The sequence below is a fragment of the Rhinolophus sinicus genome, linkage group LG18, assembly GCF_036562045.2.
Source record: "Rhinolophus sinicus isolate RSC01 linkage group LG18, ASM3656204v1, whole genome shotgun sequence".
In the NCBI taxonomy this organism is placed as follows: domain Eukaryota; kingdom Metazoa; phylum Chordata; class Mammalia; order Chiroptera; family Rhinolophidae; genus Rhinolophus; species Rhinolophus sinicus.
Genome location: NC_133767.1, coordinates 10,235,252 through 10,260,635, shown reverse-complemented (window position 1 = coordinate 10,260,635; position 25,384 = coordinate 10,235,252). Strand labels below are relative to the sequence as shown.

At 39.8% G+C, this 25,384-nt stretch overlaps 1 protein-coding gene across 50 annotated transcripts in view; it reads left to right on the top strand.

Annotated features, from left to right (window-relative positions):
- RBFOX1 (RNA binding fox-1 homolog 1) overlaps positions 1-25,384 on the top strand; it is a 1,997,160-nt gene that overhangs the window by 1,948,428 nt on the left and 23,348 nt on the right. For 32 of the 50 annotated variants that reach the window (XM_074323048.1, XM_074323047.1, XM_074323070.1 and 29 more), the window contains 2 exons: positions 765-804; positions 11,664-11,728. In XM_074323048.1, the coding sequence (XP_074179149.1) occupies positions 765-804; positions 11,664-11,728 (105 nt within the window). Of the gene's footprint in view, positions 1-764; positions 805-6,980; positions 7,024-11,663; positions 11,729-25,384 lie in introns of all 50 variants that reach the window. The other 18 variants (XM_074323033.1, XM_074323028.1, XM_074323035.1 and 15 more) reach the window with 2 other exon arrangements.

Sequence of the window (25,384 nt, the reverse complement as noted above, 5' to 3'; positions counted from 1 at the left end):
CACGTACATATACAGATGTGCAAACGCACACACGCTGCGTACTGCGTACATATACAGATGTACTACTACACACGCTGTATATTACATTCATGCACACATACACTTATGCACAGTGAGCACACACATGCTATGTGACACACACACACGCATGTATGCATTCACACACATACATGCACACAAAACACATATTTTTGCCCCCATGCACACACATACAAAACGCGTCTATTTTTGTACACACGTGCACCATTAGAGATATTGTCTTGCATTTACCATGTGTGAAAGAATACAAAAGAACGTTTCTGAAATCGCTTCCCGTGTTATCCAGCTTCCCGATTCAGCTATAACCTATGTCGAAGATGGGACAGTCTGTGCCCCCTACCCTTGTCAGTCATATATTTTCAGCAGATGATTTTTCACCTCGGGGCAGGGAGGGCTATGTAGTTTGAATGCAAACTCTGACTCTCATATCTGTCTAGGCCACTTAAAATAAGCCTCAACTCTCTGCACTTCTGCACGCCGTGCTGAGAGGGTGGGAAGTCTGGTACCCAGTCCATCACCACGTCCTGACACTGGGCCAGCACCGACCCAGCCTAATTTTCTCAGCCTGATCGCCTGCTGTTGTCTCCAACCTCCTTAACCCATGTGGACCTTCTCCCGGTTCCTGTGTTTTGGACCAGACTAACTACGTCAGTGCAGGGGTTGGTGTGTCTGCATGGGGCATTGCACTAATATGGATGTTTCTCTTTGTGTGTGCGCCCTTGCAGTGTTGTTTACCAGGATGGATTTTATGGTGCAGACATTTATGTAAGTATCCATTAATGTGCATGCCATCCTTGTTTCCTCCCGGAGTCATTCTTTTTACAAGTTTGCTGCGAATCTCTCTACTATGGGCCGTCCATTTCCTCTTCTGGTGTGTGGAAAGAGTCCAAAGGCTCACAGGGCAACAGGTCTTCTGCTCACGATAGCATCCCACGCTGTTCAGTGAGTGGAATTAACTCCTGGATTGACTGCAGAAAAAAACGCAAGCACCCTCCCCGCCAGAAGATGTCATTTCTCTCATGTCAAGTTAAGACACCCTCACCCCCCAGGAAAAAGAAATTCTGTCTAGAGTTTTCAGTATGGTCTATGTGTTTTCAGTATAATATTTAGAATAACAGCTGTAGTTACCAGCTGTGGAGGTTTAAAAGATATTTTCATGGCTGATGTTTTCAGTGTTTTCTTGTAAATATATTTAATTGTTTATCACAAAGCCCTAGAAAAATACCCCTCTCTCTCTTCTTCTCCCTCTCTCCTTTTCTCTGTCTCTCCCTCCCTCTCTCTCTCTCCTCCTCCTCACTCTCCCTTTCTCCCCATAGATGATTTTAGCAACAAATATCTCCTAACAAAATGTATGCCAATGTGAGCATTAAATCCTTATTTTATTCAACCCCTTATTTTTCCATTTCCCTAGAACAGTGACCTAACTTAGAATTGTTTGTTAAATGGTACCACTTTATCAAGCTGTTCACTTTTAGCCAAGGATAGGATATTTCTCATTATGGGGACCATAATTAGACTTATCTAAGTTGATCAAGAAGTAGTTATTCTCCCACATTATGATATTAGTGGCAACGTTATGAAAATGACTTGGAATAAACACTATTTAAAATAAATTGGCAGGATTGGGGGTTGTTTTCTAGATCATATACTTTTTTATTACAAGCGACCTCAAATAAATTCACTGGGATCATCCTTGTTGTTTTATGGACTAGATAACAAAGAAAAACAAAATCATATTTCTGATCAAAGTGATGTCATTTACTAGAAAATGGGAAAGACACTGGTTATTTAATTTTCTTCCCATTGAATTTCAAATAATTACGATGTTGACACATAGTATTAATCTCCATCAGTGATGAACTTAGTTGGGTTCCATTATTATTGCATCAAGTACATTTATTATAATCTGTGGGTTAGCTTTTTTTCATAATAAAATGAGTGAACGACCTACATAGTCTTTACTCACCCAGTGAACAACCAATTTCCTTTTTTTGTGTAGCTCGAGTCACTCCTTCTCACATCCTCTTTTTCCAAACTTTCAGTTTATACCCTTCTAAACAGAGGTGCAGGCTGGAGCTGAGAAGTTTTCAGCTCATTCATCCTCAGATACCCCGTGAACCAAAGCATCAGTCTATTGTCTCCCCCAGTGTAGCCTCTGGATCAAGTGTGTTATGGAGGCACTATAGATGGCATAACTAATTTTAGAGATTTTTTTTTTTAATTTGGGACATGGAGTTGAGCAGAGAAGGGATGGAGTAATTAGGGAAAAAGAAAATCCACCACAAAGTAAACTATCACCTTAACACCCACCCAAGGGAAAATGTGGATGTCACTAAGCCTAGCTAAAAACCAACATAATCTCCGCCATCATTTATTGCGTGTTCACGCCTCTGTGACATGACAATAATTTATTGAATTATTTATAAAATGATAATAATTGAATTTTAATTTTTGCTGTCCTATGGAGATTTCAAATTGGCATCTTTTCTTGCCTCATAGATTTTTCTTTTTAATAGCAGGAAGTAGAAACTGCCTGAAAGCTAAGGGTATAAGATTCTACAAATAAAGAAAAACAATGACTAGAGTGATCAAATATGTCTGGATTGGTTGGGACAAATGAAAACCCCCAAGAACAAGGCAAATGGAGACAGCGGAGGGACTCAAAAGAGAGCAAATACACCAACATCCACACTAAGGTGGGAAGAGAAATTTTATTCAGGGAAGAAGGCTTTTGGTTCCTTTAGGAGGTTTTATTTCCCACAAATTTATCACCTGTGGGAAAAGCCCACCAGGCCCAGTGGGGCATCCCCTGCAGGAGTCTGGATGAGGTTTAGAAGAAGGGAGTTACTCAGTAGCTTTGAGTCCTGAATTTCCTGGTGTATAGGTTTAGAAAACTGTCCAAGAAAAAAAAGAAGAAGAAAGAAAAATTACATCATGTTCCTTCTGTTCATGTTATTATAAGGACAATAAGATTTTTAAAGGGGCAGTTTTTACATAGGCAGTTAGGTAATAGAAAAACTAACTGGAATATGAACTTTGAGGTGTCCTTTTTTAACCCAGCACATGAGTTAAAATGACCCTCTTTCCAAGAAGGTGGCTCAGACCTTGCAGGCCTTTTTTCAATTTTTTGCTCTGTTTAAGATGGCATTTTTGGAATATTGCTGCTGGGTGGTGCATGCATGTGGGGGACAGTGATGAACTAGATCACCTCCATTATGACAGCAAAACAAGGGCTCATGGGTGGGCTTCAGTTAATTTAAGGGTAAAAAAGCATATGAATATTTCCTGCACTCTAGAGTTTATGGAACAGGAGTCATCCTGGCTAGGTAGAAGTATATTGTAATCTTGAGTTGCTTTTGCAAGCTGTTACTCCCACCTCCCTTGAGATACTTGATGTTCTAATGTGTGGACACGTCCCCGGCACTCCATTTCTTAAAGAAATGGGGATTAAAGAGGTTCATAGAAGAGCACGTGAAGCTCTATTTTATTTAAAGGAAGTTTCTAGCTTGCTCCTTTAATCTCATTAGAAATAGTGCACAATAAATAGGTTTAAGGCCATCCTAAGGGGACCTGGGACATGCGTTAGACACATTAGTCACCTCTAATAGGTTTAAACCAGTTATTTCTTGTTAATTTTATTGGGCAGAGGAGTAAGCATCTAGTTTTGGTTACTTCTAAGAAGTCAAGGGACGTCTACTCTCCTGTTCTTCCTACTCTGATTGCCCTTGGTCTTGACAATATATCAGAGCTACTCAACAACAAGGAGACAGACACCTACACCAAACGACTGCCCTTTTCTGTGCTCCCTACTTCCTCCCACCCATTTTCCCCTTTGTTACCCAGGGTCTTTCCATCCCTCCCACCTGATGTGGGAGCCTTCGGGCATTTCTGATTTGAATGACTGGCTGGATGCTTGCACCTGGCAGGCCACACCTTCCTATCTAGAATGAGCTCCTCCTTAACCTTTTCAGAGAAGAGAGGATTGAGAAGAGAGGAAGAGGAGATGATCAGAGATGCCCTGAAATTGCTAGAGGGAGGAGCCTTGTTAGGAAATGCCATGAGCCAGAAACCAAGGTGAAAACCAAGGAAGCTAGTTCAGGCCAAGAGCAAAGGATAAGCATCCTCTTAGGAAGGCCAACAATGCAGGGGAAATGCAGCCTTTCACTACCGTAGACATGCTCACGCCCAGTGTAGATGGGGAATGGAGGGGGTTTCTGTGTCAGAAAAAAGTAGGAAACGTAATTACCTGCATCACTTTTACCTGGGGACAGCCCTCTATACACACACACACATACACACACACACACACACACACACACACACACACTTGTAGGTCAAAAGATATGAATTCAGCTTAAGTAACTAGCATATCAATCTGCTAGTTCAGTATTATTACTTAGTGGTAGACCTTTAAATAAATTCTTTTAAAGTAAAAAGTAGGTGAAGTTAAAGAAAAAAATAATAGTAGAGGTGATACGTGGGTAGGACAAGCTGTTTGAAAAGTGAAGTAGAAAGATTACGTTCCCTGGAGTGTCAAGGCAATCCATTCTATTTAGGGGTGAAGCTAGGGATCTCGTGAGGCCAGAATTGATCAGGGAGCTGAAAATAAGTGTTGATTTGCTGAGCTTGGCCAAGACCCTTATCGTGACCCACTCAAGGAGATATCAAAGGATATGGCTTTTGATGAAAAGAGAACTATTGCAAATGGAAAGAAGGAAATGATAATAGAGCTATAAAAAAGAATTCATAAACTTTTAGTAGAAAGTGGGGACAGTGAGTTCTGGGCAATGGAAAGAAGGGACGAGAACACAGGGAAAGATGGAGTGAGAGAGGAACTGATAGATGAGATAAATGTTAATCGTGTTCCCTTGAATTCAGGGAACCCTAAGCTTTCTAAGAGTCAGGGCAATCTTGAGCTGCACAGCGAATCCACCTCGATGAGAATGCAGTGCATTTTTACATCACTCCTAAATTCTGTCGTAACACATTCCCAGTTGACAGCATGGAGAAACAGTTATTTCTGAATTCATGTCACTCTCCCATCCATAGATCTTAAAACAGAGGTGTCCTCATTTCACTGATACTTGAGTTCAGGAAAAAAGTGTCAGTAGCTTCAGGAACACGTAAAACTGGAAAGCAGAAATTCTCCAAATAAAAACCCTGTTGACTTATTCCAAAGACCCTGCTTTCAGTGTGAATCAGCTAAGGATAAACATCAGGCTGGTCAGTCACCACAGGGGAGGGGACAGCCCTTCAAGAAGTTAAACGTCTTGAGATTATCATGCCACACAAAATAAGTCAGGCAGAAAAAAATCAATAACTATATGACTTCACATGTGGAAAGCAACAAGAAAAACAAGCAAAACTCATAGACACAAACAACAGTTAAGTGGTTACCAGAGGGTAAGGGGGAGGTAGAAGAGGGTGAAGGGGGTCAAATCCATGGTGATGAAAGGAGAACTGACTCTGGATGGTGAGCACACAATGCAACATACAGATGATATATTATAGAAATGTACACTTGAAACCTATGTAATTAACCAATGTCACCCCAATAAATTTAATTTAAAAAAAGCATCTCCCATGTGAGAGACAAGATGCTCAGCCCTCCCCTCCTCCATCGCCCTGGAATAGAGGAATCTCATTACCTGTTACCTCCACTTTCCTTTTATCCAGAATAGAAAACTTTTTCTTTTTTTTTAAACAAAAGCAGTGATATAATTTGTCCAGAAATCTTCACTGACGCACTGAGGTTTGAGCCCCTGTGATTTGGCTACAGAATAATGTGCCAACAGAATAATGCCATTGCCCTCGTTAAACAAACTTTGAGAAAGGCGGTAAAAGAAGGAAAGAGGGACCGTGAGAAGTGAGAGAATAACAGAGAACATCATGGGGTGGGCAGGCCGCTGAGGAATAATATCTTTACTTGCAATGTGCAAATGAGCAATGGGAACTGGGTGGCGGGGGTGGCGAAGAGAGAAAGAACTAGAACTTTTAGATTTTAACTTAAAGAGGAAGGTTATGTACAACTAAATTGGAAAGGAAAGCCAGACTACATAAGGAAAATATATACACATATATATTTATTTATATCATATCATATCATATCTACATATATCTCTTAAAATGTTCACCTGGAGGTCTGCCCTGGAACTGGAAAATTTCACTTCACACCAGAACCACTCACAGGAACGGTTGGCCTCGCCCATAAATCGGTCTCAAAGCCACAAGTTGTCTCCATTGGTCTCTGGGTTCTGTTGAGATCTTGTTACTGTTGGACTTGAATGAAGCGATGACATGTTAATGACACCTATATTGACAGTAGTCTTTCTAGACACCTGCGCACGCGCACGCACACACACGCACAATTTTTCTAGTCACATCTATTCAAAATAGCTTCGGTAGCTTCAATGTGCTTCATTAATTCTTGAAACACAAGTGTGCTCTATGTTGTTAGTTGAAGTTAAATTTAGGAAATACCGGTGTGTTGCTACAGTGACAGTTGCTACTCTACTGTCATCTTCACTGCCTCAGTAATTAGGCACCAAGGTTAAGTCTTCAGGTATTCCAGAGAATTCCAATCATGAGCTCACGAGAGAAATTCGAAATACTTCCCTTGAACCATTGGTATATGCTTGGAAGGGTAAGAAGCCATGAAAGTATCTTTTTTTTCTTCCTTAAAAAACAAAAACAGGTTCTCACACAGTGAGGGTGGTTTGATCCCGTCTCTACCTTCTTGACACTGCCAGTTACAGAGACTTACAACTAAGATGGTTTGGCGATGCCCGGTTCCTCCTTTGTTTCGGTGGGTCACTCTCAGGTCTTGGTGAAGAGAGGCAAACTTGTAAATGAATTGCTCTGGGATGTCTGTCTGACTTATGCATTTTCTTTTATTTATTTCATTTTTGCATTGAAAACATTACATTTCTGTTTCCTTATAGAGTAGTGTATCAAGAGCCTGTTTATGGCAATAAATTGCTACAGGTATGAAATCCGGACTGGTGGAAAAACTCATCACTCTGGTTGTGGGTTTGCTGTGAAATCCTACTAACAAGACTCTGCTGGGGAGGGAGAGGTTTTCTAACAGAACGAGGAAAGACTTAACTGAATTTTCCAGTTTTAATGCGAATCCTTCTAGGATAGATATGCTTATCGTCAAATTTCCCCTCTTTGCTAGATCTTGAGTGTATCAAAATGGGAGTCTGGCTTGACTCTAAATTTCTTGGCTTAAAATGTATCTGGACTCAATTAATACAATTCAGTGAAAAAAAAAAATTCTAGGGTTTCATTGAACCAGTTGTCTAAGAAAAAAATTTAGTAGGTTCCAGGAGTCAACTGGAACGGTTAAATAAAAAAATCTCTTATGCATCTAGCATTGAGGGTCAGCATAGCTAATATATATCTTTCCCTGGTGTCATTGTAGCTTCTCCTAAATTTATTTCACACAGATTGCTATCGCTTTCAAGTCTATTTTTCATTGCTGAAGTAACCCCCAAATGAACAAATTTGCAGAAGGACAAAGACCCACACATCCATTGGAGTGTAGCTGGCTGAGCCTCCAAATTTAGTCTATAACCAACATTAAAACTATCAAATAAAATGAAAGAAGAATGTAAAACTAAGGCCAATCAGTGGTGTTCTATTACATGGGGTTCCCTACAGCCTGCAATTACCATTTTTGTTGAGTATTAAGTCAATTAAAAAATACCTTTTTTACTGTGAAAATTAAGTTTTAATAAGAAATCTATTATGAAAAAGGCATCCTTGAACCTAGGAGAAGACAAAACAATTAAAATTCCTGAGCTGAACTTTTATTTTCACATTGCGAGAAAACTTGCCACAGTTCAAAAACAGCTGACTGCATAATGCAGATAAATTAGGGAGTAATGATTTATAGTTAAGTTTTTCATTTTGCAAATGTTCTCGTAAATGTTGTTTTCATAAATAAAGTGTTGAGTTAATTATATACACACCAATCCACCTGTTTGGCACAAAGTGGGATCCTTGGATAGTCTCAGAAAGGAGGAGATTTCTATCTGTGATTAAAACCATTACTACTTTTCTAAAGGGAGACACACACATACAGCCCTACCCACGCCCATGTCCCCACCGGCACACACACACACACACGTTTCACCTCACTTCCTAAGTAATTCACCATTTGGATATTAGAGCACCTTTTTCTGAAAGTATGCTCTAAAGTATTGCTTTAGGAAATTCCACAAATGGAATAACCATTCTATTTTGTTTTCATTTTGTTTAACTCTGCATTTCCCAAACCGATCTGGTCATGGAAGCTTTTCTGTCACTGTCAGTATCCCACCAACCACACTTTTGAAAATGCTTTATTGGGGCATCATTAGAGATCCTTAATTTCCCCCAACGGGCCTCCAGAGTCTCGCTAACAAAGGAAATGTTTCAGACCACGTGTGAGCCAGTATCTTTGATGGCCACATCTGGTGGTGGTGGCAGCGGTGGACCGGGCAATCCATAATGGCTGCTTAAAACTTGTATTTTCTATAAAGTCACATTCATATTTTGCTGCCCAGCATGTTAAAAAAAAAAAAGAAAAAAGAGTATGTTTTATGAATAAGGACCAATATTGTACTTGACGCCCCTTTTCCTTTAGTTTGGAGGTGGGGGAAAAAAATCTATCAAGGACCAATTTTTGTCCAAAGAACTGGTGGGGGGCAGTTTCAACATGAACATGGTTTGGTGACAGCAAATGGAAGTAAGTGTTCCTTTTTCAGACATTACCACAGAACCTTGCAGAAGCTCTGGCTATGCTCCGTGAGCTGCAAAATATGGAGCAATAAAATTGATTACAGTTACCTGTTAGAAAGGCCAATTAAAGCCATTTGTATGTTTTTGATCATTTTGCAATGTATGCACACGTACACTGAGTTAATACACAACTCTGTTAGACCCCTAATGTGGATTTCATACAGAAGAAAATTAGCAAAGGAAGACAATGCAATATATAGATGTGGAGGTTTCGGGCTACCTAATCCTTTTATTTTCCCAATTGTTACATATTTCAGAGATCGCATAGACCTGGACCCCAATAGGGTAGCCAGCAACCCCATGTGGCTATTTACATTTAAATTCACATGAACTCAAACTCAATAAATTAAAACTTCAGTTTGTTGTACCCGCCACATTTCAAGTGTTCAATAGTCAGGACAAGTGGCTACCATATTGGACAGCACAGATAGAAAACATTTCCCATCATCACCAAGAGGTCTACTGGGCAGCAAGGACCAGTAGTCAAGGTCAAAATCTTTCCACTGGCTCCACAGACTTTAGAAACTGTGACATTGACCCTTGAGTTGGGAATGCTTGTAAACAAATTCCTAATTAACAAAGATAAGTGTCAGAGCACAGACCACGTGTGCCTGTTTTGCATGGAAACACACCTATGTGTTTGGTTCAATTAAATAGCTAAGTAATATGCAAATATGTAAAAGATGGGTCCTTCTCAGAGCTTCACAGAGGAGCCCATCTGTTATGCAGACGGATCCCTACCGACCTGCAGTCAATTCATTGTACTTAGCTTCTATTTGCACTGCTACAGTTCTTTCCATTAATCAAACTTGCTGCCTAATTCCACGGATGAAAACTACTGCCAAAGTGGGAGATGTACAGAGTTCAAACAAAGAGAATTTGCAAGTGGGACATTGCTAGAAATTTTTGCTGGGACCAAATTCACAGTCATCCAAATCATGATTGATTGACATGGCACTTAATGCAAGTTTCTTGGCAATAACCTTGTGTTGTTTTGTTTTTTATTTTGGGAGTGAGAGAATCCTTTCTCTCCTCTCAAAGCTTTCAGATAGTTGCAGTTGATACCTCCTAGCATTCAGCTTGCCAATTCCGACCCCTTCCTACCTCATTAGGTTTACGATACATACCTGCAAAGCGGTGTCTTTCTGGAAAGCCAAGAACAAGCATATGAAAAGAATGGCTCCAGAAATCTGGTGACCTATTTTTCCCCTGAGCCCATCAGTCTGAATCTAAGTTTGGTGCTAATATGACAACTGCTTTGCTTTTGGGGCTCAGCACATTTGAGTTTCCCCTTTCCTAATGAGAGAACATGGTGTTTGGAACACCAGGTGGTGTCTGGCTAAGACCTCTTTTTTTTTTTTTTTTTTTTTTTTAACTTCCACATTGTGTTTCAAAGCAGACTTCTTTTTTAACTGGCTCTAAATTATTGGTGATTATCTGTCAGCATGTCTTAGATGTGTCTTCCCCAGGACTAATCCAAAGAATGAACTCGTTTAAGGCTAAGCTAGCTTTTTAAAATTGCTATGGAAATGATAGCAAATTTACTCTGAAAGTTAGCTGTGGTTGGTAGATGGTAGAAATAAATTATTAAGACCAGTTCAATCTACATTTTAAAAGACGCTTTTTGTAGCCACCCCGTTCCTCTATCTCCTATCCTCCACTTGGTTTTTCCCTCTCGTATATGGAACCAAATGAAGCAAACTCCATTCAGGACCCTACTCTCAGATACCGTTGGGCACATACGTGATTTTGCTGTTAGATACCCTCCAACATGGTAGCCTGTCCTGAGTTGCCCCTTCTCAGTGGGGGTGAGACACTTTCCCCCAGAGGATTGTGGGACTGTGTATTCTAATTAGAACCTGAATGGTCCCTGTGTTATCAGTAGAGACTGGATCCTGTTTGTTAATTGTGCAGAGATCCTTCGACAGTGGTTGATGTATTGCTGTGGTTGGGTGAGCAAGAAGCTGTTATTTTCACAGTTTGCTAATCAATGCTCCACTGAACACAATTCCTTTCGAATATGCCCATTTGCTTGTCCTCTGCTTAATTGAACAATTGCAATTACTGGTACATACAACTAAATGTTAATTATTTTTTCCAGTTTTTTTTCTCTCTCATGCTTTGATGTACAAATTGGCATACTTTAGCATATTTTCCACACCAAACAAATTCCCCATCTGAATCAGCGTGATATCTTTAGCCAAAAGACAGAATTTGTAAGAAGCATTTACCATTCCTTTTTTAAATAACTGTGTAACATATAAAAAGCCAAGGACAGTCTTTAATTGCTTTAGAGGGTAAACAACTATATATGCAAGAGATTACTAATAAGCTTTCAGTCCAAGGGTCGTTTTTTAAAAATAAATATAAAAGACGAGAATATTAGGTCGACCTATATTGGATTTTTAAGGAAGTAATCAGGTTGTTTGAATAAAATGTAAGTTAATCGCTAGCAAGTAAAGGTAAAGTATAACCAGTTATGAAAATCTGGAAAGTTCAGCAAAGTATCAAGAGTGTTTAAAGAATCCCCCATAATCCTCCCCACCCCAAGACAATCAATGTTAACACTTAGGTTCGTGTGTCGTTCAAAAGGTATCTGGGTTCTCCCTTGGGGATTTACTTACACCTGCTAACCTTTAACATCCAGAGGAGGGGGGACAGAATTCAACTCCCTATCTCTCAGGTGTGTTTTGTACTTCTGCTTTGACACTAAGCTTCCATTAACTTCCACTTTAGATTAGTTGATTGGGGTAATTGCTGTTCTGGTGTGGTTTCACAATTGGTCGTCTTTGAGTTGGGCTCCTTGGCATTCCTAAGTCCAGTTTCTCCTTGTGTTGTAGGGTGGTTATGCTGCATACCGCTACGCCCAGCCCACCCCTGCCACTGCCGCTGCCTACAGTGACAGGTAAGGGTCTTCCTTCTCGTGTTTGATGGCTACTTGGAAATTAACTTAGCTGGTGGGAGTTGAGGTTCTTATCCAGTCTTGGTGCAAATGCATGACTGCTGGGTAGGCAGCTCCCAAAAAGTGAGGTCCCCTGCTGAAGCTAAACACAGGCCCACGTAGAGAGAGGATGAACCGTTAAGCCTAGTTCATTCTAAACTCTCGCCCTCTCTGCTAAGACACAAAGAAAATGGTATGTTTGGTTCGTGTACCAGTCTCTCTGAATTCCTGTGACAGCACACTTTGCATGTTCACTCCCTGTGCAACCTTCTCATGGTCTTCTCTGTAAGACCATGGTCTCATCTAACTCATAGGAAGACAACCAAAAGGTAACCCTGCAGGTTGACCTCGATTTCAAGCACCCCGTTTCCCTTTTTTACAACTTTTTACACCCAGTAACGCATGTTTTAAATCCAAAATAAAGAAATGGGGGTGGTGTATCTGGCACTCCTAAGGAGAGTCGGTCTTTTTTGCAATGTCCATTGTCCAATCGCACCTAGATAAGCCAACTTCATTTGTAATGCACACCACAAGTTAAGACTGGCAGAGGAAGGAATAGAAGTGGGTTTAAGAAATGCAGAAGTCAGAATGGATGGCATGGTTCGGGGGTGGGAGAGCTTTATTACCAATTACCCAGGCTTAACAGCTGACTGGGTTCCTGAAATGGCAAGCCAGCCGTAGCTATTTTTGTGTAGGTGCCTTGCAACCAAGAACGTGTGGGTTTCCATATTGAATGCAACTCGTTGGGTCTGTTTTCAGAGGACATAAATGTGAATGTTCAGATGTTCTGCATGCTCAGATGTCATTGAGGCGCTTATTTTGGGTAATGACTCCTTTAATTTAAAAATACGTTTCATGAATAAAGCAGTGATGGTAACAATTTGCATGTGTGGCTGAGGCATGCTGGGTGAGACAGGTAAGCAAGGCGATGTATTCCACCCCTGATTGGGAAGTGTCCGCAGCCACTGGTTCTCCTACCTGGCCTGTTGTGACTTAGTTCCTATCTCCGTTTGCTGTGGTACGCTTTCTCTGCAGTTCCATTCCATTTCTCACAAGATGTGTCGTTCGCTCCTTGTAGCTACAGAATTCTTCCGAGGTGTGATAAAGCAACATAAATTGCCAAACTCTAAAAGCTGCACTTTGAAAACCCCATGCATACACTTGTAAATAAATGGCTCTTTGGCAAGTTAGAGTTGAGATCTGCGTCTGGTTGTATGCAGGTATTAATCCTATATTCTTATAAACAGCCATAATGAGTTCTCAAGGCTAGCGGGAGCTTCCACAGAAATCCAAACAGTTGTCAAGATTCAGTTCCCAATCCATAAATTATCCAGTTGCCCAAGAATCAGTTGTCAAGATGCAAAATATGGTTTATGTAAGTTATCTTCAAGACACTTTGACATTGGATTAGAATAATGGAAAGGCTCAATAAGGCTAATAAAAATGTTGACGATCTTGAAATACTCAAGAGCATTCTACAAATGAAAAGGCTTAATGCTATTAAATTCTGCACACTGAGCATTCACAAAGTATCATTGTAATGTGGTTCATCTACAACCCTTAATTATTTTTATGAAAATATCTCTAGATGCTAAATTCTCAAACACGCACTTTGTATGTAATTATAATCATAGTAACTTTAGCCTGCTGTATAATTACAAGAATCTTCAACAGATTTATTTCTTTGGATTTTTATCGTGCTCTCAGTATAAGTGACTGTACCCCCAAGTTGAAAACAAGGTTAATTACAAAGATATAATTTAAATTGCTTTCTTCGATAAGACCAATCTAGACATTTGAAAAGATATATAAATAAGGTTTAACACTATTCTTAGATAGAATTACTTGAGAATCTGGCCAGCTCCATCTGCATTCATCTAAAAATTAAGTTAAAATGTTGCTGCATTTGTGGGCACCATATATGTAAATATATGTGTAAAATCTGTTATTTTAATGTTACTAAGATTCTCATTGGCAACATGTCCTACTGAAAAATTGCCCTCATTCTTGGATGGGTAAATCTTGAATAACTTTGCAATTCCCACTTGATTGTAATAGTTTCAGTTGAAGAAATCAACTAAATAGAGTCTTGTCCATGTAATTTGGCCTCTTGCTGTTCATTAAAGAAATTTGCATATTAGGTCTTTTTCGTTGCTGTGAAAATTGATTACTGTCCCTATTTAACTTAATTATAAGCAAGACACTTGCCACATATGGAAACAGTGCATTGAGGTAAATACAGTAATAGGTAAATTACCAGAAAACAATCTTTAAAAGGATATTTCTGGTTTGATTTATGAAGTGCATTTATGAAATGGTGGTCCTTCCTTTACTTTTAGTAAGCAGATCAACAGAAGGAAGACCCTTTTATAGAAGACACATATTTGGGGGAAAATGTAAAATTATCAAAATAGCTTTTGAATCTAGATTACAGATGCCAAGTATCTAGAATTTATCTTAGGGAAATTGTGAAAAATTTATATTTGCACGATCAGTGTAACGTTAGTAGTGATAGATTCTTAATTACTGTTATCTAGAAGACAGACAGGATGACAAAAAGGAACAATTTGTTAAAGCTAACCCTCCAAAATAGGAAGTAAAATCAGCAGGAATTGAGAATGTTTTGGGAATGCCCACTTATTGTCACCTGGATCAAAAGAGAGACTACAACAAACTTTCCCTGTAATTATCCATCACTCTTCAGACATCTTGAAAGTGACAGAAATTTGGTGTCCCCAGTTGGTAGAATTTTACCTTTTATCAGCACAAATTAAGCCTTCATCAAATTAAAGACGCAGGAACCGTTGGAAAATATTGAACTCCAATGACCTCAGGACTGTCCAGAAGGTCATTGACAGCCACCTTGCAACTCCCTGCCCATCATCTTTTTGGTTAAATGCTGATTATCTTGGAGCACCCTGCGAGTTTCTGAATACTGACCTCCAGAACGAAGACCATGTGGTGTGGGCAGAGATTTCCCCAAGAGAAAAAGACCTGACTGGACTAGGTAATTTTATAGTCTCACTGACAAATGCAATGGCAGTAGGCAAACATCTTTCCTTGGCATTAGGAAACACTTGGTAAGCACTTTACCTCACCAAACCTTTATTTTTAATCTCACTTTGATTTATGGAAAACCAACTATCCAGACTCTCAAAGGAGATTGTTTTTTGGAGCTTGAACCAATCAAAGCATGGCGGTGAGGCCGATCGTCATCTGGTCATTGCATGCCACTTGGTGTTGGTGATGTGTCCATGATATGTTCTGGATTTGAAGGGTCCATCATTACATTAGCTCAGTGAATGGCTTGCTTGAATTAAGCCTGGGGGCAGGCTTCTCTTTATTGATTGGCTCTTGGTTTCTTTGCGTAGTATGACTTGGTTATTGTTGCATCTTTGAGCAGCCGGAACAGGAGGGGTGGGGGCCGATTCTCTAGTCAATGAATTATGCCCCACATATTCGGGGGAATACGGGTGATGTGTATATAGCCTGGATGAAAATGTTATCTCACCAGAAAGGCGGACATTTGTCATGCTTGTCCTGCTTGTTCCCATTCTAACCTCTAACAACCCATGCATGAGAACATCCCTCCACATTAGGACAGAAGGGACCTAGATACAGACCAGCTTGAGAAGAAAGTAATACAAGTGGTTCACTCGCCTATTTCGTAACGATCCCATTGCACTGATAGTTACCAGGGGCCATTTCTTCTTTCACATAAGACATGCATTTCCTTTCAAGCTCCCTGAAAGCCAGCAGCGTTTGACATATAATCGTAGCCCTACCACACAGGTGACCTAGACTGAGCAGGGGAGACAACACACAACAGGGCTTTGTTTGTTTTATATCCCTTTTTGTTTGTTTGTTTTTTGAGACCTTCAAGTTTCATTGGCAGTATTAGTCTGTGCCATATGAAATTGCTATTTTTGTGTGACAAAAATGGTGATATATTGGCACTTTCATAGAGCTCAACTTAATAGACACTCACTTAAAACGCCATAATATCAATTATCTTGCTTTCTGCATTTGAAATATATATATGTATATTCATACGTATATATGTGTGTTGACATCCATACCTACATACATGTCCACAAGACACACACATACACACACATGTGCCTTAGGACCTCACAAAGGACTCCTTAGAGTATCTAGGTAAACACAAGGAAGCCAGGACTTGCCAAGTTCAGGCAGCCACAAGCCACGTGCCACAACAGCATTTCATTCTGAAACTCATCCCTATGCATAAAAGGTTCTGCTTCAGAGAGAAATAGACTAGTAGTTCTTTTTTAAAAACTCAATAAGGATAAGTAGGCATGTCTCTGGGGTCATGAGGAAGCTCATCTACTATTTCGAATTCTATAAGTGATAGAGATAGACAGATACATATATACGTAGATGGGTGGGTGGATAAATGGGTGGATAGAATGGTAGATGACACATAAATAGATACATAGATAGATAGGTGGTCAGGCGGATGAACAGAGAGGGAAAGAAGGAAGGGAAGGAGGGAGGGAAGGGGGGAAGGAGGGAAGGAAGAAGGAAGGAAGGAAAGAAGGAAAGAGAGAAAGATGGATAGCAAATGACCATCTCTCTACCTTCTTGTATTTCATCACAAGCTTTAACTACATGAAACAGGACTAAACCCTTATATACAGCCTTAACTCTAAACCGAGAAGTAAAGGGATTCAAGTTTATTTCTTTGAGTGCAGGCTGCTCCCTCTCTATTTGAGGAGTTTTTACTTCCTGGACTCAGATTAAATAATAGAGAGATGCTGTCATTAAAATAAGGCTGATGGTTGCATTTAAAATGATAGACCGTTTTATGTGGAGTCCTTATCAAATGACATAGTCTAAAAATTAAGGGATTGTCAGCCTATAAAGTATATGAGCATTGTGAATGGAAATTTAATTTACCGTTTTACAGGGTTTTCTTCTTTTCTTTCTTGTAGGAAGATTAATTTTAAAAATATTGTTGTACTAGAGGGACTTAACGATTTTACTTTTTCTTATTATGGGGTAGACTGCAGAAAGCTTCATCTGTGGATAATGTGGCTCCCTTAATGAGAGCGGCAAATGCAAAGCAGACAAAGAAGAGAACTCTCATTGCCGCTTATGTAAACCAAGTTCCATAAGTGTTAATAGTGTTTCTGGTTAAAAAGCAGTAGCAAGCCCCTACACCTGTTCTACCTCCCAAGGCCAGATGCCTGCCTCTGATGACACATTTACTGGTTTACCAGGACAGGAAAAGAACACTGACAATGTAATATGCTTGTCAACTTGTCTCGGGAATGGTCAGGCTTTATCCAGGTTTCTTTCTTATATGCTGTGCAAAATAGCTGTTCTTTTCTGAAATGACAACAACCGCAAATGGTAGCTTTTGTTTTTCTTGTTCAATTTAATTTTTAATGCTCTTACTTTTTAAGTTAAAAGTGGGCACTCTATGGTAACCTCTCTGTTATATTTCATTTACATTTTCAATCTTTTTTTTTTTTTTTTTTTTGAGACATTCACTGTTGAGAAAACAGAGTGAGAACAGTGTCAAACTTGGTGTTGCCAAGGATGGTATTCTCAGATGGACAGGGAACGGAGGGCTTAGTAAATGGAGGCTCGGAGAGGATAGAAGTGTATCTCTGGCCATCTTCCCAAGTGAGAAAAGGACCCAGGGCAAGAGGAAGCCATTTTTGGATTCAGATGCTAACCTGTTGAGTCAAAACATGGCAGCTCACAGCAGTGACTATTCTGCACCTTATTTTGGTTGTGGTTTGTTGAAGTTGTTATTGATTTTAGTTTTCTTATCTTTTCTGCTATTTTCACTCATCCTGATGAGCTCACCTGTGTCCTGCGATTTTAAAAATGATGTTCTGTCAACTTGTAAGAGGAAGTATCAGAAATGAGTCGGCAATGTCTTTGTTTCTATCCTTCTGTAGCCCATTGCCTAGAAAAAGCACATCCAGTTTTTTATTAGAACACCAGGTTAATATATATATATATATATTTTTTTTTTGGCATAAGTATATAATATATTCTTATTTTTATTTATATTCTTATTCCTTTTAGTTTAAAGTCACTCAGGAAGAGAAAGTGAAGCTAATTATTCTAGACAGCTGGAGGGGAACTAGAAAGAAACACGAATAGCCTGTGAGCTCCCCGTTATAGGATGAGAATAAATTTCCTTAATAAAACCTGCAATATATATGGCAGTGCTCCTTCTGTTGATGTCCATTAGATGGAAATAGGGAGCTTTAGTATTTGCACTGTTGATTAAGACTTTTTAAAATAGAAGAGCCAAACTTTGATTTCAATCATCTCTTTGTGATAATAACAATAATTGTGATAATAACAATAATTATGATAATAGCAATAATAACAATGCCTCTTTGTGGAGTTCTTACTCTGGAGTTACTCTGTGATAGGCACTGTTCTAAGTGCTTTTGAAATACTGTATCATTGAGCTGACCCACCAATCCTATAAGATTGATGTTGTCACCTCCTTTTTTTTTTTTTTTTTCTGTCACCTCCGTTTTACAGATGGAGTCGGCAAGCTTGGAAACGTTGAACAAGTTGCCCAGCTCAGCTTGAAAGCTTAACTCAATGCCCTTAATCACTAGAGCCTATTGCATCTTAAGGGAGTGACCTTGAGAAGTAATTTCTTGGCACCCCACTGCCTTATCTGTTGCGGGTATATTAACTCCACCTTAGAGAGTGGTTTGGAAGGTTTGAGACGGTGTCTGTGAAAGACCCAGCACAGAAAGGGCAAGACATAAAATGTTCTTGTTTTTATATTCATATATTCCCAACAAGGTAGTCAATTAAGAGCTTTAAATATGGAAAGAAAGAATGAGCTTTGAGGAAACCAAAACTATCTAGGTTATTTCAATTCCACCTTAAGCTCTGAAACTCAAGGTGTTGAATCTGTTGTTTCTTTAGCACTTTCTGTAATCTTTCAAAGAGTTCAGGTAGAATAGTGCCAACCTACTCAACTGCGTGTGGTGAAGTGGGCAGGGTAGTTGGCAGGATTCTATGCAAACCTAATCTTTTTTAATCCGCTGAGTTTAATCCAGGAATAATTATGTTTGTTTTCTTTTGCTCTGTTTATTTATTTTTTTATAGAAAAACTTGGGAGCAGGGCTACCTAAGCTTTTCAATTTATCAATCTTCCAAAGTTTGGATTTTGATAATGTCAGGTTTTCTGAACGTGAGCAGGCTTGCGTTATCTTTCCTGACACTTTGTTTTCTTTCACCATGTAGATTTCTATTTTGAAGTTAATATTTTGGTAGTATCTCTTGTGTGTCAGGTACTATGTAAACCATGGGATCACACAACCTGATGAGATAAGAAGTAGAATTAGGATGACAATAGAGATGATCATTTAAAATGGGACACTTGTGACAGAGGAGGGATGCACTGTTAAATGACTCCAGGACCGCAGGCGTCAAGGAGGACTGTCCCAGGACAACTAGAACATGTATACTCATACTAAGCAGAACCCCCGCGGTGCAGATGGGACAGGTGGGTCCAGACAGGGTGATATGTGCTGTGGAAAGCCCAAAGACTGGGCTTCCAGTGTCTGTTAGTCTAGGTCCTGGGTTGTTTCCACTTCCTTATACTTTTCTTACAAAGTCAGGGCAAAGGCACATTTTCAACTTCAGATAGCTGTAACTAAGATGGGTCTTAATGATTAAAAAGTGAGTGGAATTTTATGCTATCAAAACCACCAATAATTTATCTATTTTCCCTGTGGGTCAAATAGTTCCAATTGGGCATTCACCAAAAAAAATTTACAATAACTAAGATAATTATGTTTTCTGCCAGCCTGCTCTGTAGAATGATTTCATTTGATAACAATTGAAATGATTTCATTGGATAACAGTTGTTTCATTTGATAACCATTGAAATGGCTCTGAAATAGTGGAGGAGAGAATTTATACTTCTTGATAGTAATGTCAGTGTGATTTTTGAAACTTGTGTTTACGGATGCAAAGCTCTCAGTGCTGAAAAGTAATATGTCTGTTACTGATAGATTTCCTGAGTTTCTCTTATTTTAAATTTACACACACACACACACACACACACACACACTAAAAGAAAAAGTGCTCAAGGTTTTATTTCAAGAACTAATTGCCTTTGGTCCATAATCTATAATGGCTTTTGAACAACTGTTACGACTGTTGAATGAATATGTAATTGAAGCCATTTAAAAAAGAACCAAGCCTGTAATGGCCGACAGACTGGACCAATAAGGAACTGGGGAGATATTAAAGAAAATTCCAAACCCAATAGACCATAGCTGTCACAGCCTTGCGGGTAGACACTTTTGCCAGTGACCAGACAAGATGTAACAACTCCTTTGGTCATCTCATGGGCTAATTACACACTTTTCAAGTTGCATATCATTGACTAGATCGGCCGCAAAAAAGCCAGTAAAAGCTATCTTTTAGGGAGCGCCATCAGAGTCCTTGAGCTGTGAAGGGTTTAAGGGCAGTTGAGAAAGCCTGGTGCTTCCTAGAGGCAGGTGAGAAACCTGTGATGAAACCTTGTACACAGAGGCCTGAGGATGAGTTATTTCTACTGCAAATAAAGACTGTTCCTCACAGATTGCAGTATTCCAATCAAGTGGAAGGGGACACACACAGTAGAACCTTAGCTCCTAAAGCGTTCACGAATGTGACAAAAGTTAAACCTACTTCATTTCTTTGCCTTCATTTTTCTTGTTTTGTTTTTGTTTCTGTTTTTGTCACGATGAGCTGTACTATCAACTCTAGTATAGGGTGAGAGGGAACTTTTCACTAAAAATTTCTGGTATTTCCTTTCAAGTTAGCAAAGCAAATTCTGACTCTGTACCTGTGACGAGAACTTTGATTTTTTTTTTCCCAGAAGAATTGACTTCTATTTAAATCTCCATATTTGTGTGTAGTGCCTGCATGTGAACAGTCATTGGACGGACATTAATGACTTGTCGTGATAGTTTCCGCTAGGGTGGATCAGAGTGCTTGATTCCTCTGGAATTAGACTCTCCTCAGAACCATAGTACATTTATTTTATATTTAATTATCAATAATACACACAACATTTAGAGTAGGGGTAACTGTCAGGATTTACGGGGATGGTGGTTTGGTAGTTCGGAGCTTGAAGGAAAATACTATGAGAAGTAACTAACTCATCAATTTTGTTATTGTTTCCTGGCTTATTCTGGTTGCATTGTGATGTGTGACTGTTCAAACAGCTCGATAGATGGTGGGGAGTGGAGACATAATCAAAGCCAAACACCCTTTTCCCTTAATTATCATAATCATTTAGATAGAAATGGTTGGCCTGAGCAATCTACCTAGAAATTGGCCTAGAAATCTTCCACACATCTGATAGCCTGCCTCAGTGGTTCCCATTGCTTTTGCAGTCCTGAAATTCCTTAAAAAGAAAATGAACATTGTTGGGTGCTTCTGGCGTCCTCTCAATTCCCGTCTCCTTTCGTGGCCAGTGTTGTAACTTGACATTTGAGATTGCGTTGCAAGATGAGGATTTGTTTTCTTCCACGTCTCCATCGTGAGAGGGTTGGTGGACTAATTCTATTAAACAGAAGCTGAGCCCAGATGGTGGGGGTGGGGGGGTACTTTAAACATGTGTCCTGAACACGATGAACTCCACAGAACGGTAGTTTCTTTGCTATTCTTTTTGTTGTTTTCTTCCATTTCTCTATCTCAAACTTAACACAAGCAAACAAAAGGGAGAGAAGTGATGGCCTTACTCTGTTCAGAGATTACAAGATTAGAGCGGTCCATTCAGAGGGTTCTTTGAGCCTCGCTCTGCAAAGCATGGTTCCCAGACCAATGGAATAGGCCTCACTGGGAGTTTGTGAGAAATGCAGACTCGAACGCCCCACCCCAGCCCCCTCTGTATCAGAATCGGCACTTTCAAGATCCCAGGGTGATTTGTACGAGGTCTGAGAAGCACCACCCTGGAGGGCAAGCTTCAATCCTACCCCTATATGCAGTAAATAATGTTGACATTGGGTTCTCCCTCCACAGACCTTGCAGGATGTAAGAAAATTTGTCTTTATAAATTGTTTGTTTGTAACCATCTTCTTTCTAGTCTCCCTTCTTCCGTGATAAAATAAGAGTTCTCAAGGGTTGGGCATCCCTCACCATCCTTTCGGTTGTGACTCCCTCTCTCAACTAGCCTAGGGCCACAATTAATCACTTTGTTTACCCCAAAGACCCATGGGTAATGAATATGATTTCATGCTAATATCTTCTCATTGATTATGGAATAGACTTATAGTACCCTGTACACAGCACCCTGGAAAAGTCCCATCTGGTTTCTCTTTTTGAGCCTCAGTTTTCTCATCTGCTAAATGGAGAGTGTGATACCAATTAGAATCAAAAGAGACGAGAATAAACACACTTTATAAAACTGAGAGGCCTGGTGAAAATGCACGGAGTTGCACATGGACAGATATTTTAGGGTGTACGTAATTACTTGAAAGCATTGACTATATGCAGGCAAGAGCAAGCAAATTAAATCCGTTTAAAAGTACAAGTCATTTTTAGACTCTGCAATCTTGAGGACCCACCATAACACTGACATTCTGGGCACTTGTGCCTTGCTCAACAGCCCACAATTTATACTTGGCCTGATCAGGATTTGAAGCAGGTTTATTCACTATACAAGGATATAACAATTATATTCATTGTACGTACTCTTTGATGGATGTATATATTAGCAAATCTTTGCTATTCACCTGCAGAGTATGACCAGAGATTTAGAGAGTTATTTACTACATGAGATAGAGGCAAGCTAAAAGACCTATTCAATCACCCACTCCCTCATCTTCTGGGGCCAATGAGTGATGCCTGCCTCATTGGGCTGTTGTAAGAATTAATTATGGTCATGATCAAAAAGCTCCTTGAATAACGCCTGACACTAAGTGGCACTCAGGATATCATCACCATCATCGTCATCAGTACCAATAATCTACAGGGGGTATTTTGTTCTGTAGTCAAAATATGGGTCATTTCCTGTGGAAGCAGACTTTCTGAGATAGAATAACATTTTTAGTGTAGAAGTATTTTTGTTTTGTCTTCAAAACTTGACTTCCACCCTAGAAACATAAAAGTAGATATACTTGAACTTGGCTGAGAGACTAGAGCTGAAGTGTTCTCAGCACACACACAAAAAGGTAACTGTGTGAGGTGATGGATGTGTTGAATTGGCTCGATTGTGATGATCCTTTCACAGTGTATACGTATGTTATGTCATCACTTTGTGCACATTTGAAAAAGCACGTTGTACAACCTAATAATATACAGTTTTTATCTGTCAGTCGTAGCTCATTAAAACCAGAGTGAGGGTGGGGGACATAGGTTGGGCAACAAAATTCTGAAGGAAGAAGCAACTAGGAATCATGAGATCAAAACCCTGTTGTTCTGTTCATCCTTCTCCTGGACTTTCATTCTCTCTTCTGTCCACGGAGCAGCTCAGCCTAACAGAGATCCTCAAGCGTCGTCGGAAAAACAACCAGTTGCAACCCAGCCCCCGAACCATCACTACTCCCGATTTCTATAAAATCAGCTCCACAAATATGCTTTTCAAAAGCACAGACTAAATCTGCTTCATCTTTTCCCATTGCGATGGGTGACAAATCCAATGCCTGGAGTGGAAATGGGTTGTCAGAATCCCCTGGGGATTAGGAAGGTTCTGGAACTTTCCACCATTCATGCTCACTTCATTTACACACAACTTCTAGATGGGTCCAGACCTTCTCACTGTGGCCTCTTCCTCCAGAGCCTGAGGTTGGACTCCCTGTGCCCTTCCCCGGCCTCCGTAAGCACTGACGCCTCTTCCCCAGATGAGTGCTGCCTTCCTGTAGAAGCACACATGCTGTTCAGAGAACCTGCCAGAACCATTTCCAGCCCTGTGTTAGACACTCATACTCATTAGCAGCTCCTTCTGTGCTCTCCTTTGCCCTGTCCAACCAAAGCAGAGTGGGATTTCATCTTTCTAGAGTCCCCAGCTCACTTTTAAAATGAACTTGTATGTTTGGGGGGCAAATTATGCCCAAAGACTGAGTCTGTCTTGGCCAACAGCTTATATAACACAGATTCGCTGCGAGACTTGCAGTAATTTCACAAGCCAGTAGCACGCAGAATAATGTCTCTTAATAAGTCAATAAAGAAATAACATACTCCAAACCAATTATAGATTAATCACACTTTGTTCCAGGCAAAGACGAAGCGGAAGGAATAAAGTCCAAATTTAGGTGAGATGTACCTTTCTTTATATGAGTTGGTACTTGAGAGAGATGGTTTAGCCAACCCAAAGCTGACATCCAATTGCCAAGGCAAAAGTAAATGTCCCCAGTTGCTAGAGAACGTTGCTAGGGAACCAGGGCTCCGACATTGCCGGGAAAGCTGATCTCCTTTGAGGGGCCATCGCGTAGTTTCACTGCTGCCCACACAAGAGTTGCCTTTAATGTTAATCCCTCAGACGTCTTTGGAGAGCTGTGTAGATCAGCAAAACGTAACTTTGCTTGACCTAACGCCTCCAGACAGTGCTCGCAAATTTGCAGCATTTACAGTGTAAATGTCCTCTTGCTATAGGTGCTTCTCCAGGTGTTTTATTTGATAAGCCCCCAGTGATGCTCCTCGGAGCCAAGATACTGGGTGTTTATCAGCGACAACAGATGAGATGATGACATCCTGACATTGCTTCATTCTTATATTGAAACAGCTTTACTTTAAAAAGCAACTTCATTTTTGTCATAAACAAGTGGATTTGAAATCATTTCAAACCAATACACAACAAGGCTCTTTACAACCCCCACCCTCCAAAATCATGGAAGTCTAGGACTTAAAAACACAAATGCCTGGCATCTTTGATTGGGGAGAGAAGACTGTATCCTTCACAAGTCCCCACAGCCAAAAAAAGTAATAATAAATGGTAATACTTTCCCCAAAGGAAGTGCTTTCATATTCATGTTCCATTGACCTGGAAAAAAAAAAAAAATCTAAGAGGTACATGTGCTATTTTTCTTCCCATTTTCCAGATGAGGAAACTGAGACCCAGAAAGGTGAAATGACTTTTCCAGTGGAATACAGCCTGTACATGACAGGCCAGATTTCCAGATATACTGTTAGTTTCCTTTCACTTTAGATGAGGGGGAAAAAAAGTGGTGTGGAAACGGAGATTGTTAAATGTTAGAGAAACTGCAATTACAAAAGTGGGCTGTTCTCAAGGTCTCCAGGTAATATAGATGCACTTGGATTTAAATGTCCAAAACCCAGATGTTTTTAGTGGAATATTCAAGTAGAGGACCCATTCACAGCACTTACCTCCTTTTCTATTTAAACTGTTTTGTGTTGTTGTTTTTTTTGTATGCGATACAATATGTTCTGTTAGCAATAGGAATTGTGGCTAAAGGAAATGTTTCTAAATGTATGTTAATGCATTCCCCTTTTAAAAAGCAAAGGCTCCAGATAGACCCTTAAGGAAGGTTCTAGAGTCAATGTATTTGTTTATTTGTGGCTTGTTTGTTTGTTTACACCCATCTCATTCTATAGCTTGCCCTAGCCTCTTGAAGCACACATGATATAATAACAAAATAGAAATAGAAATAACAA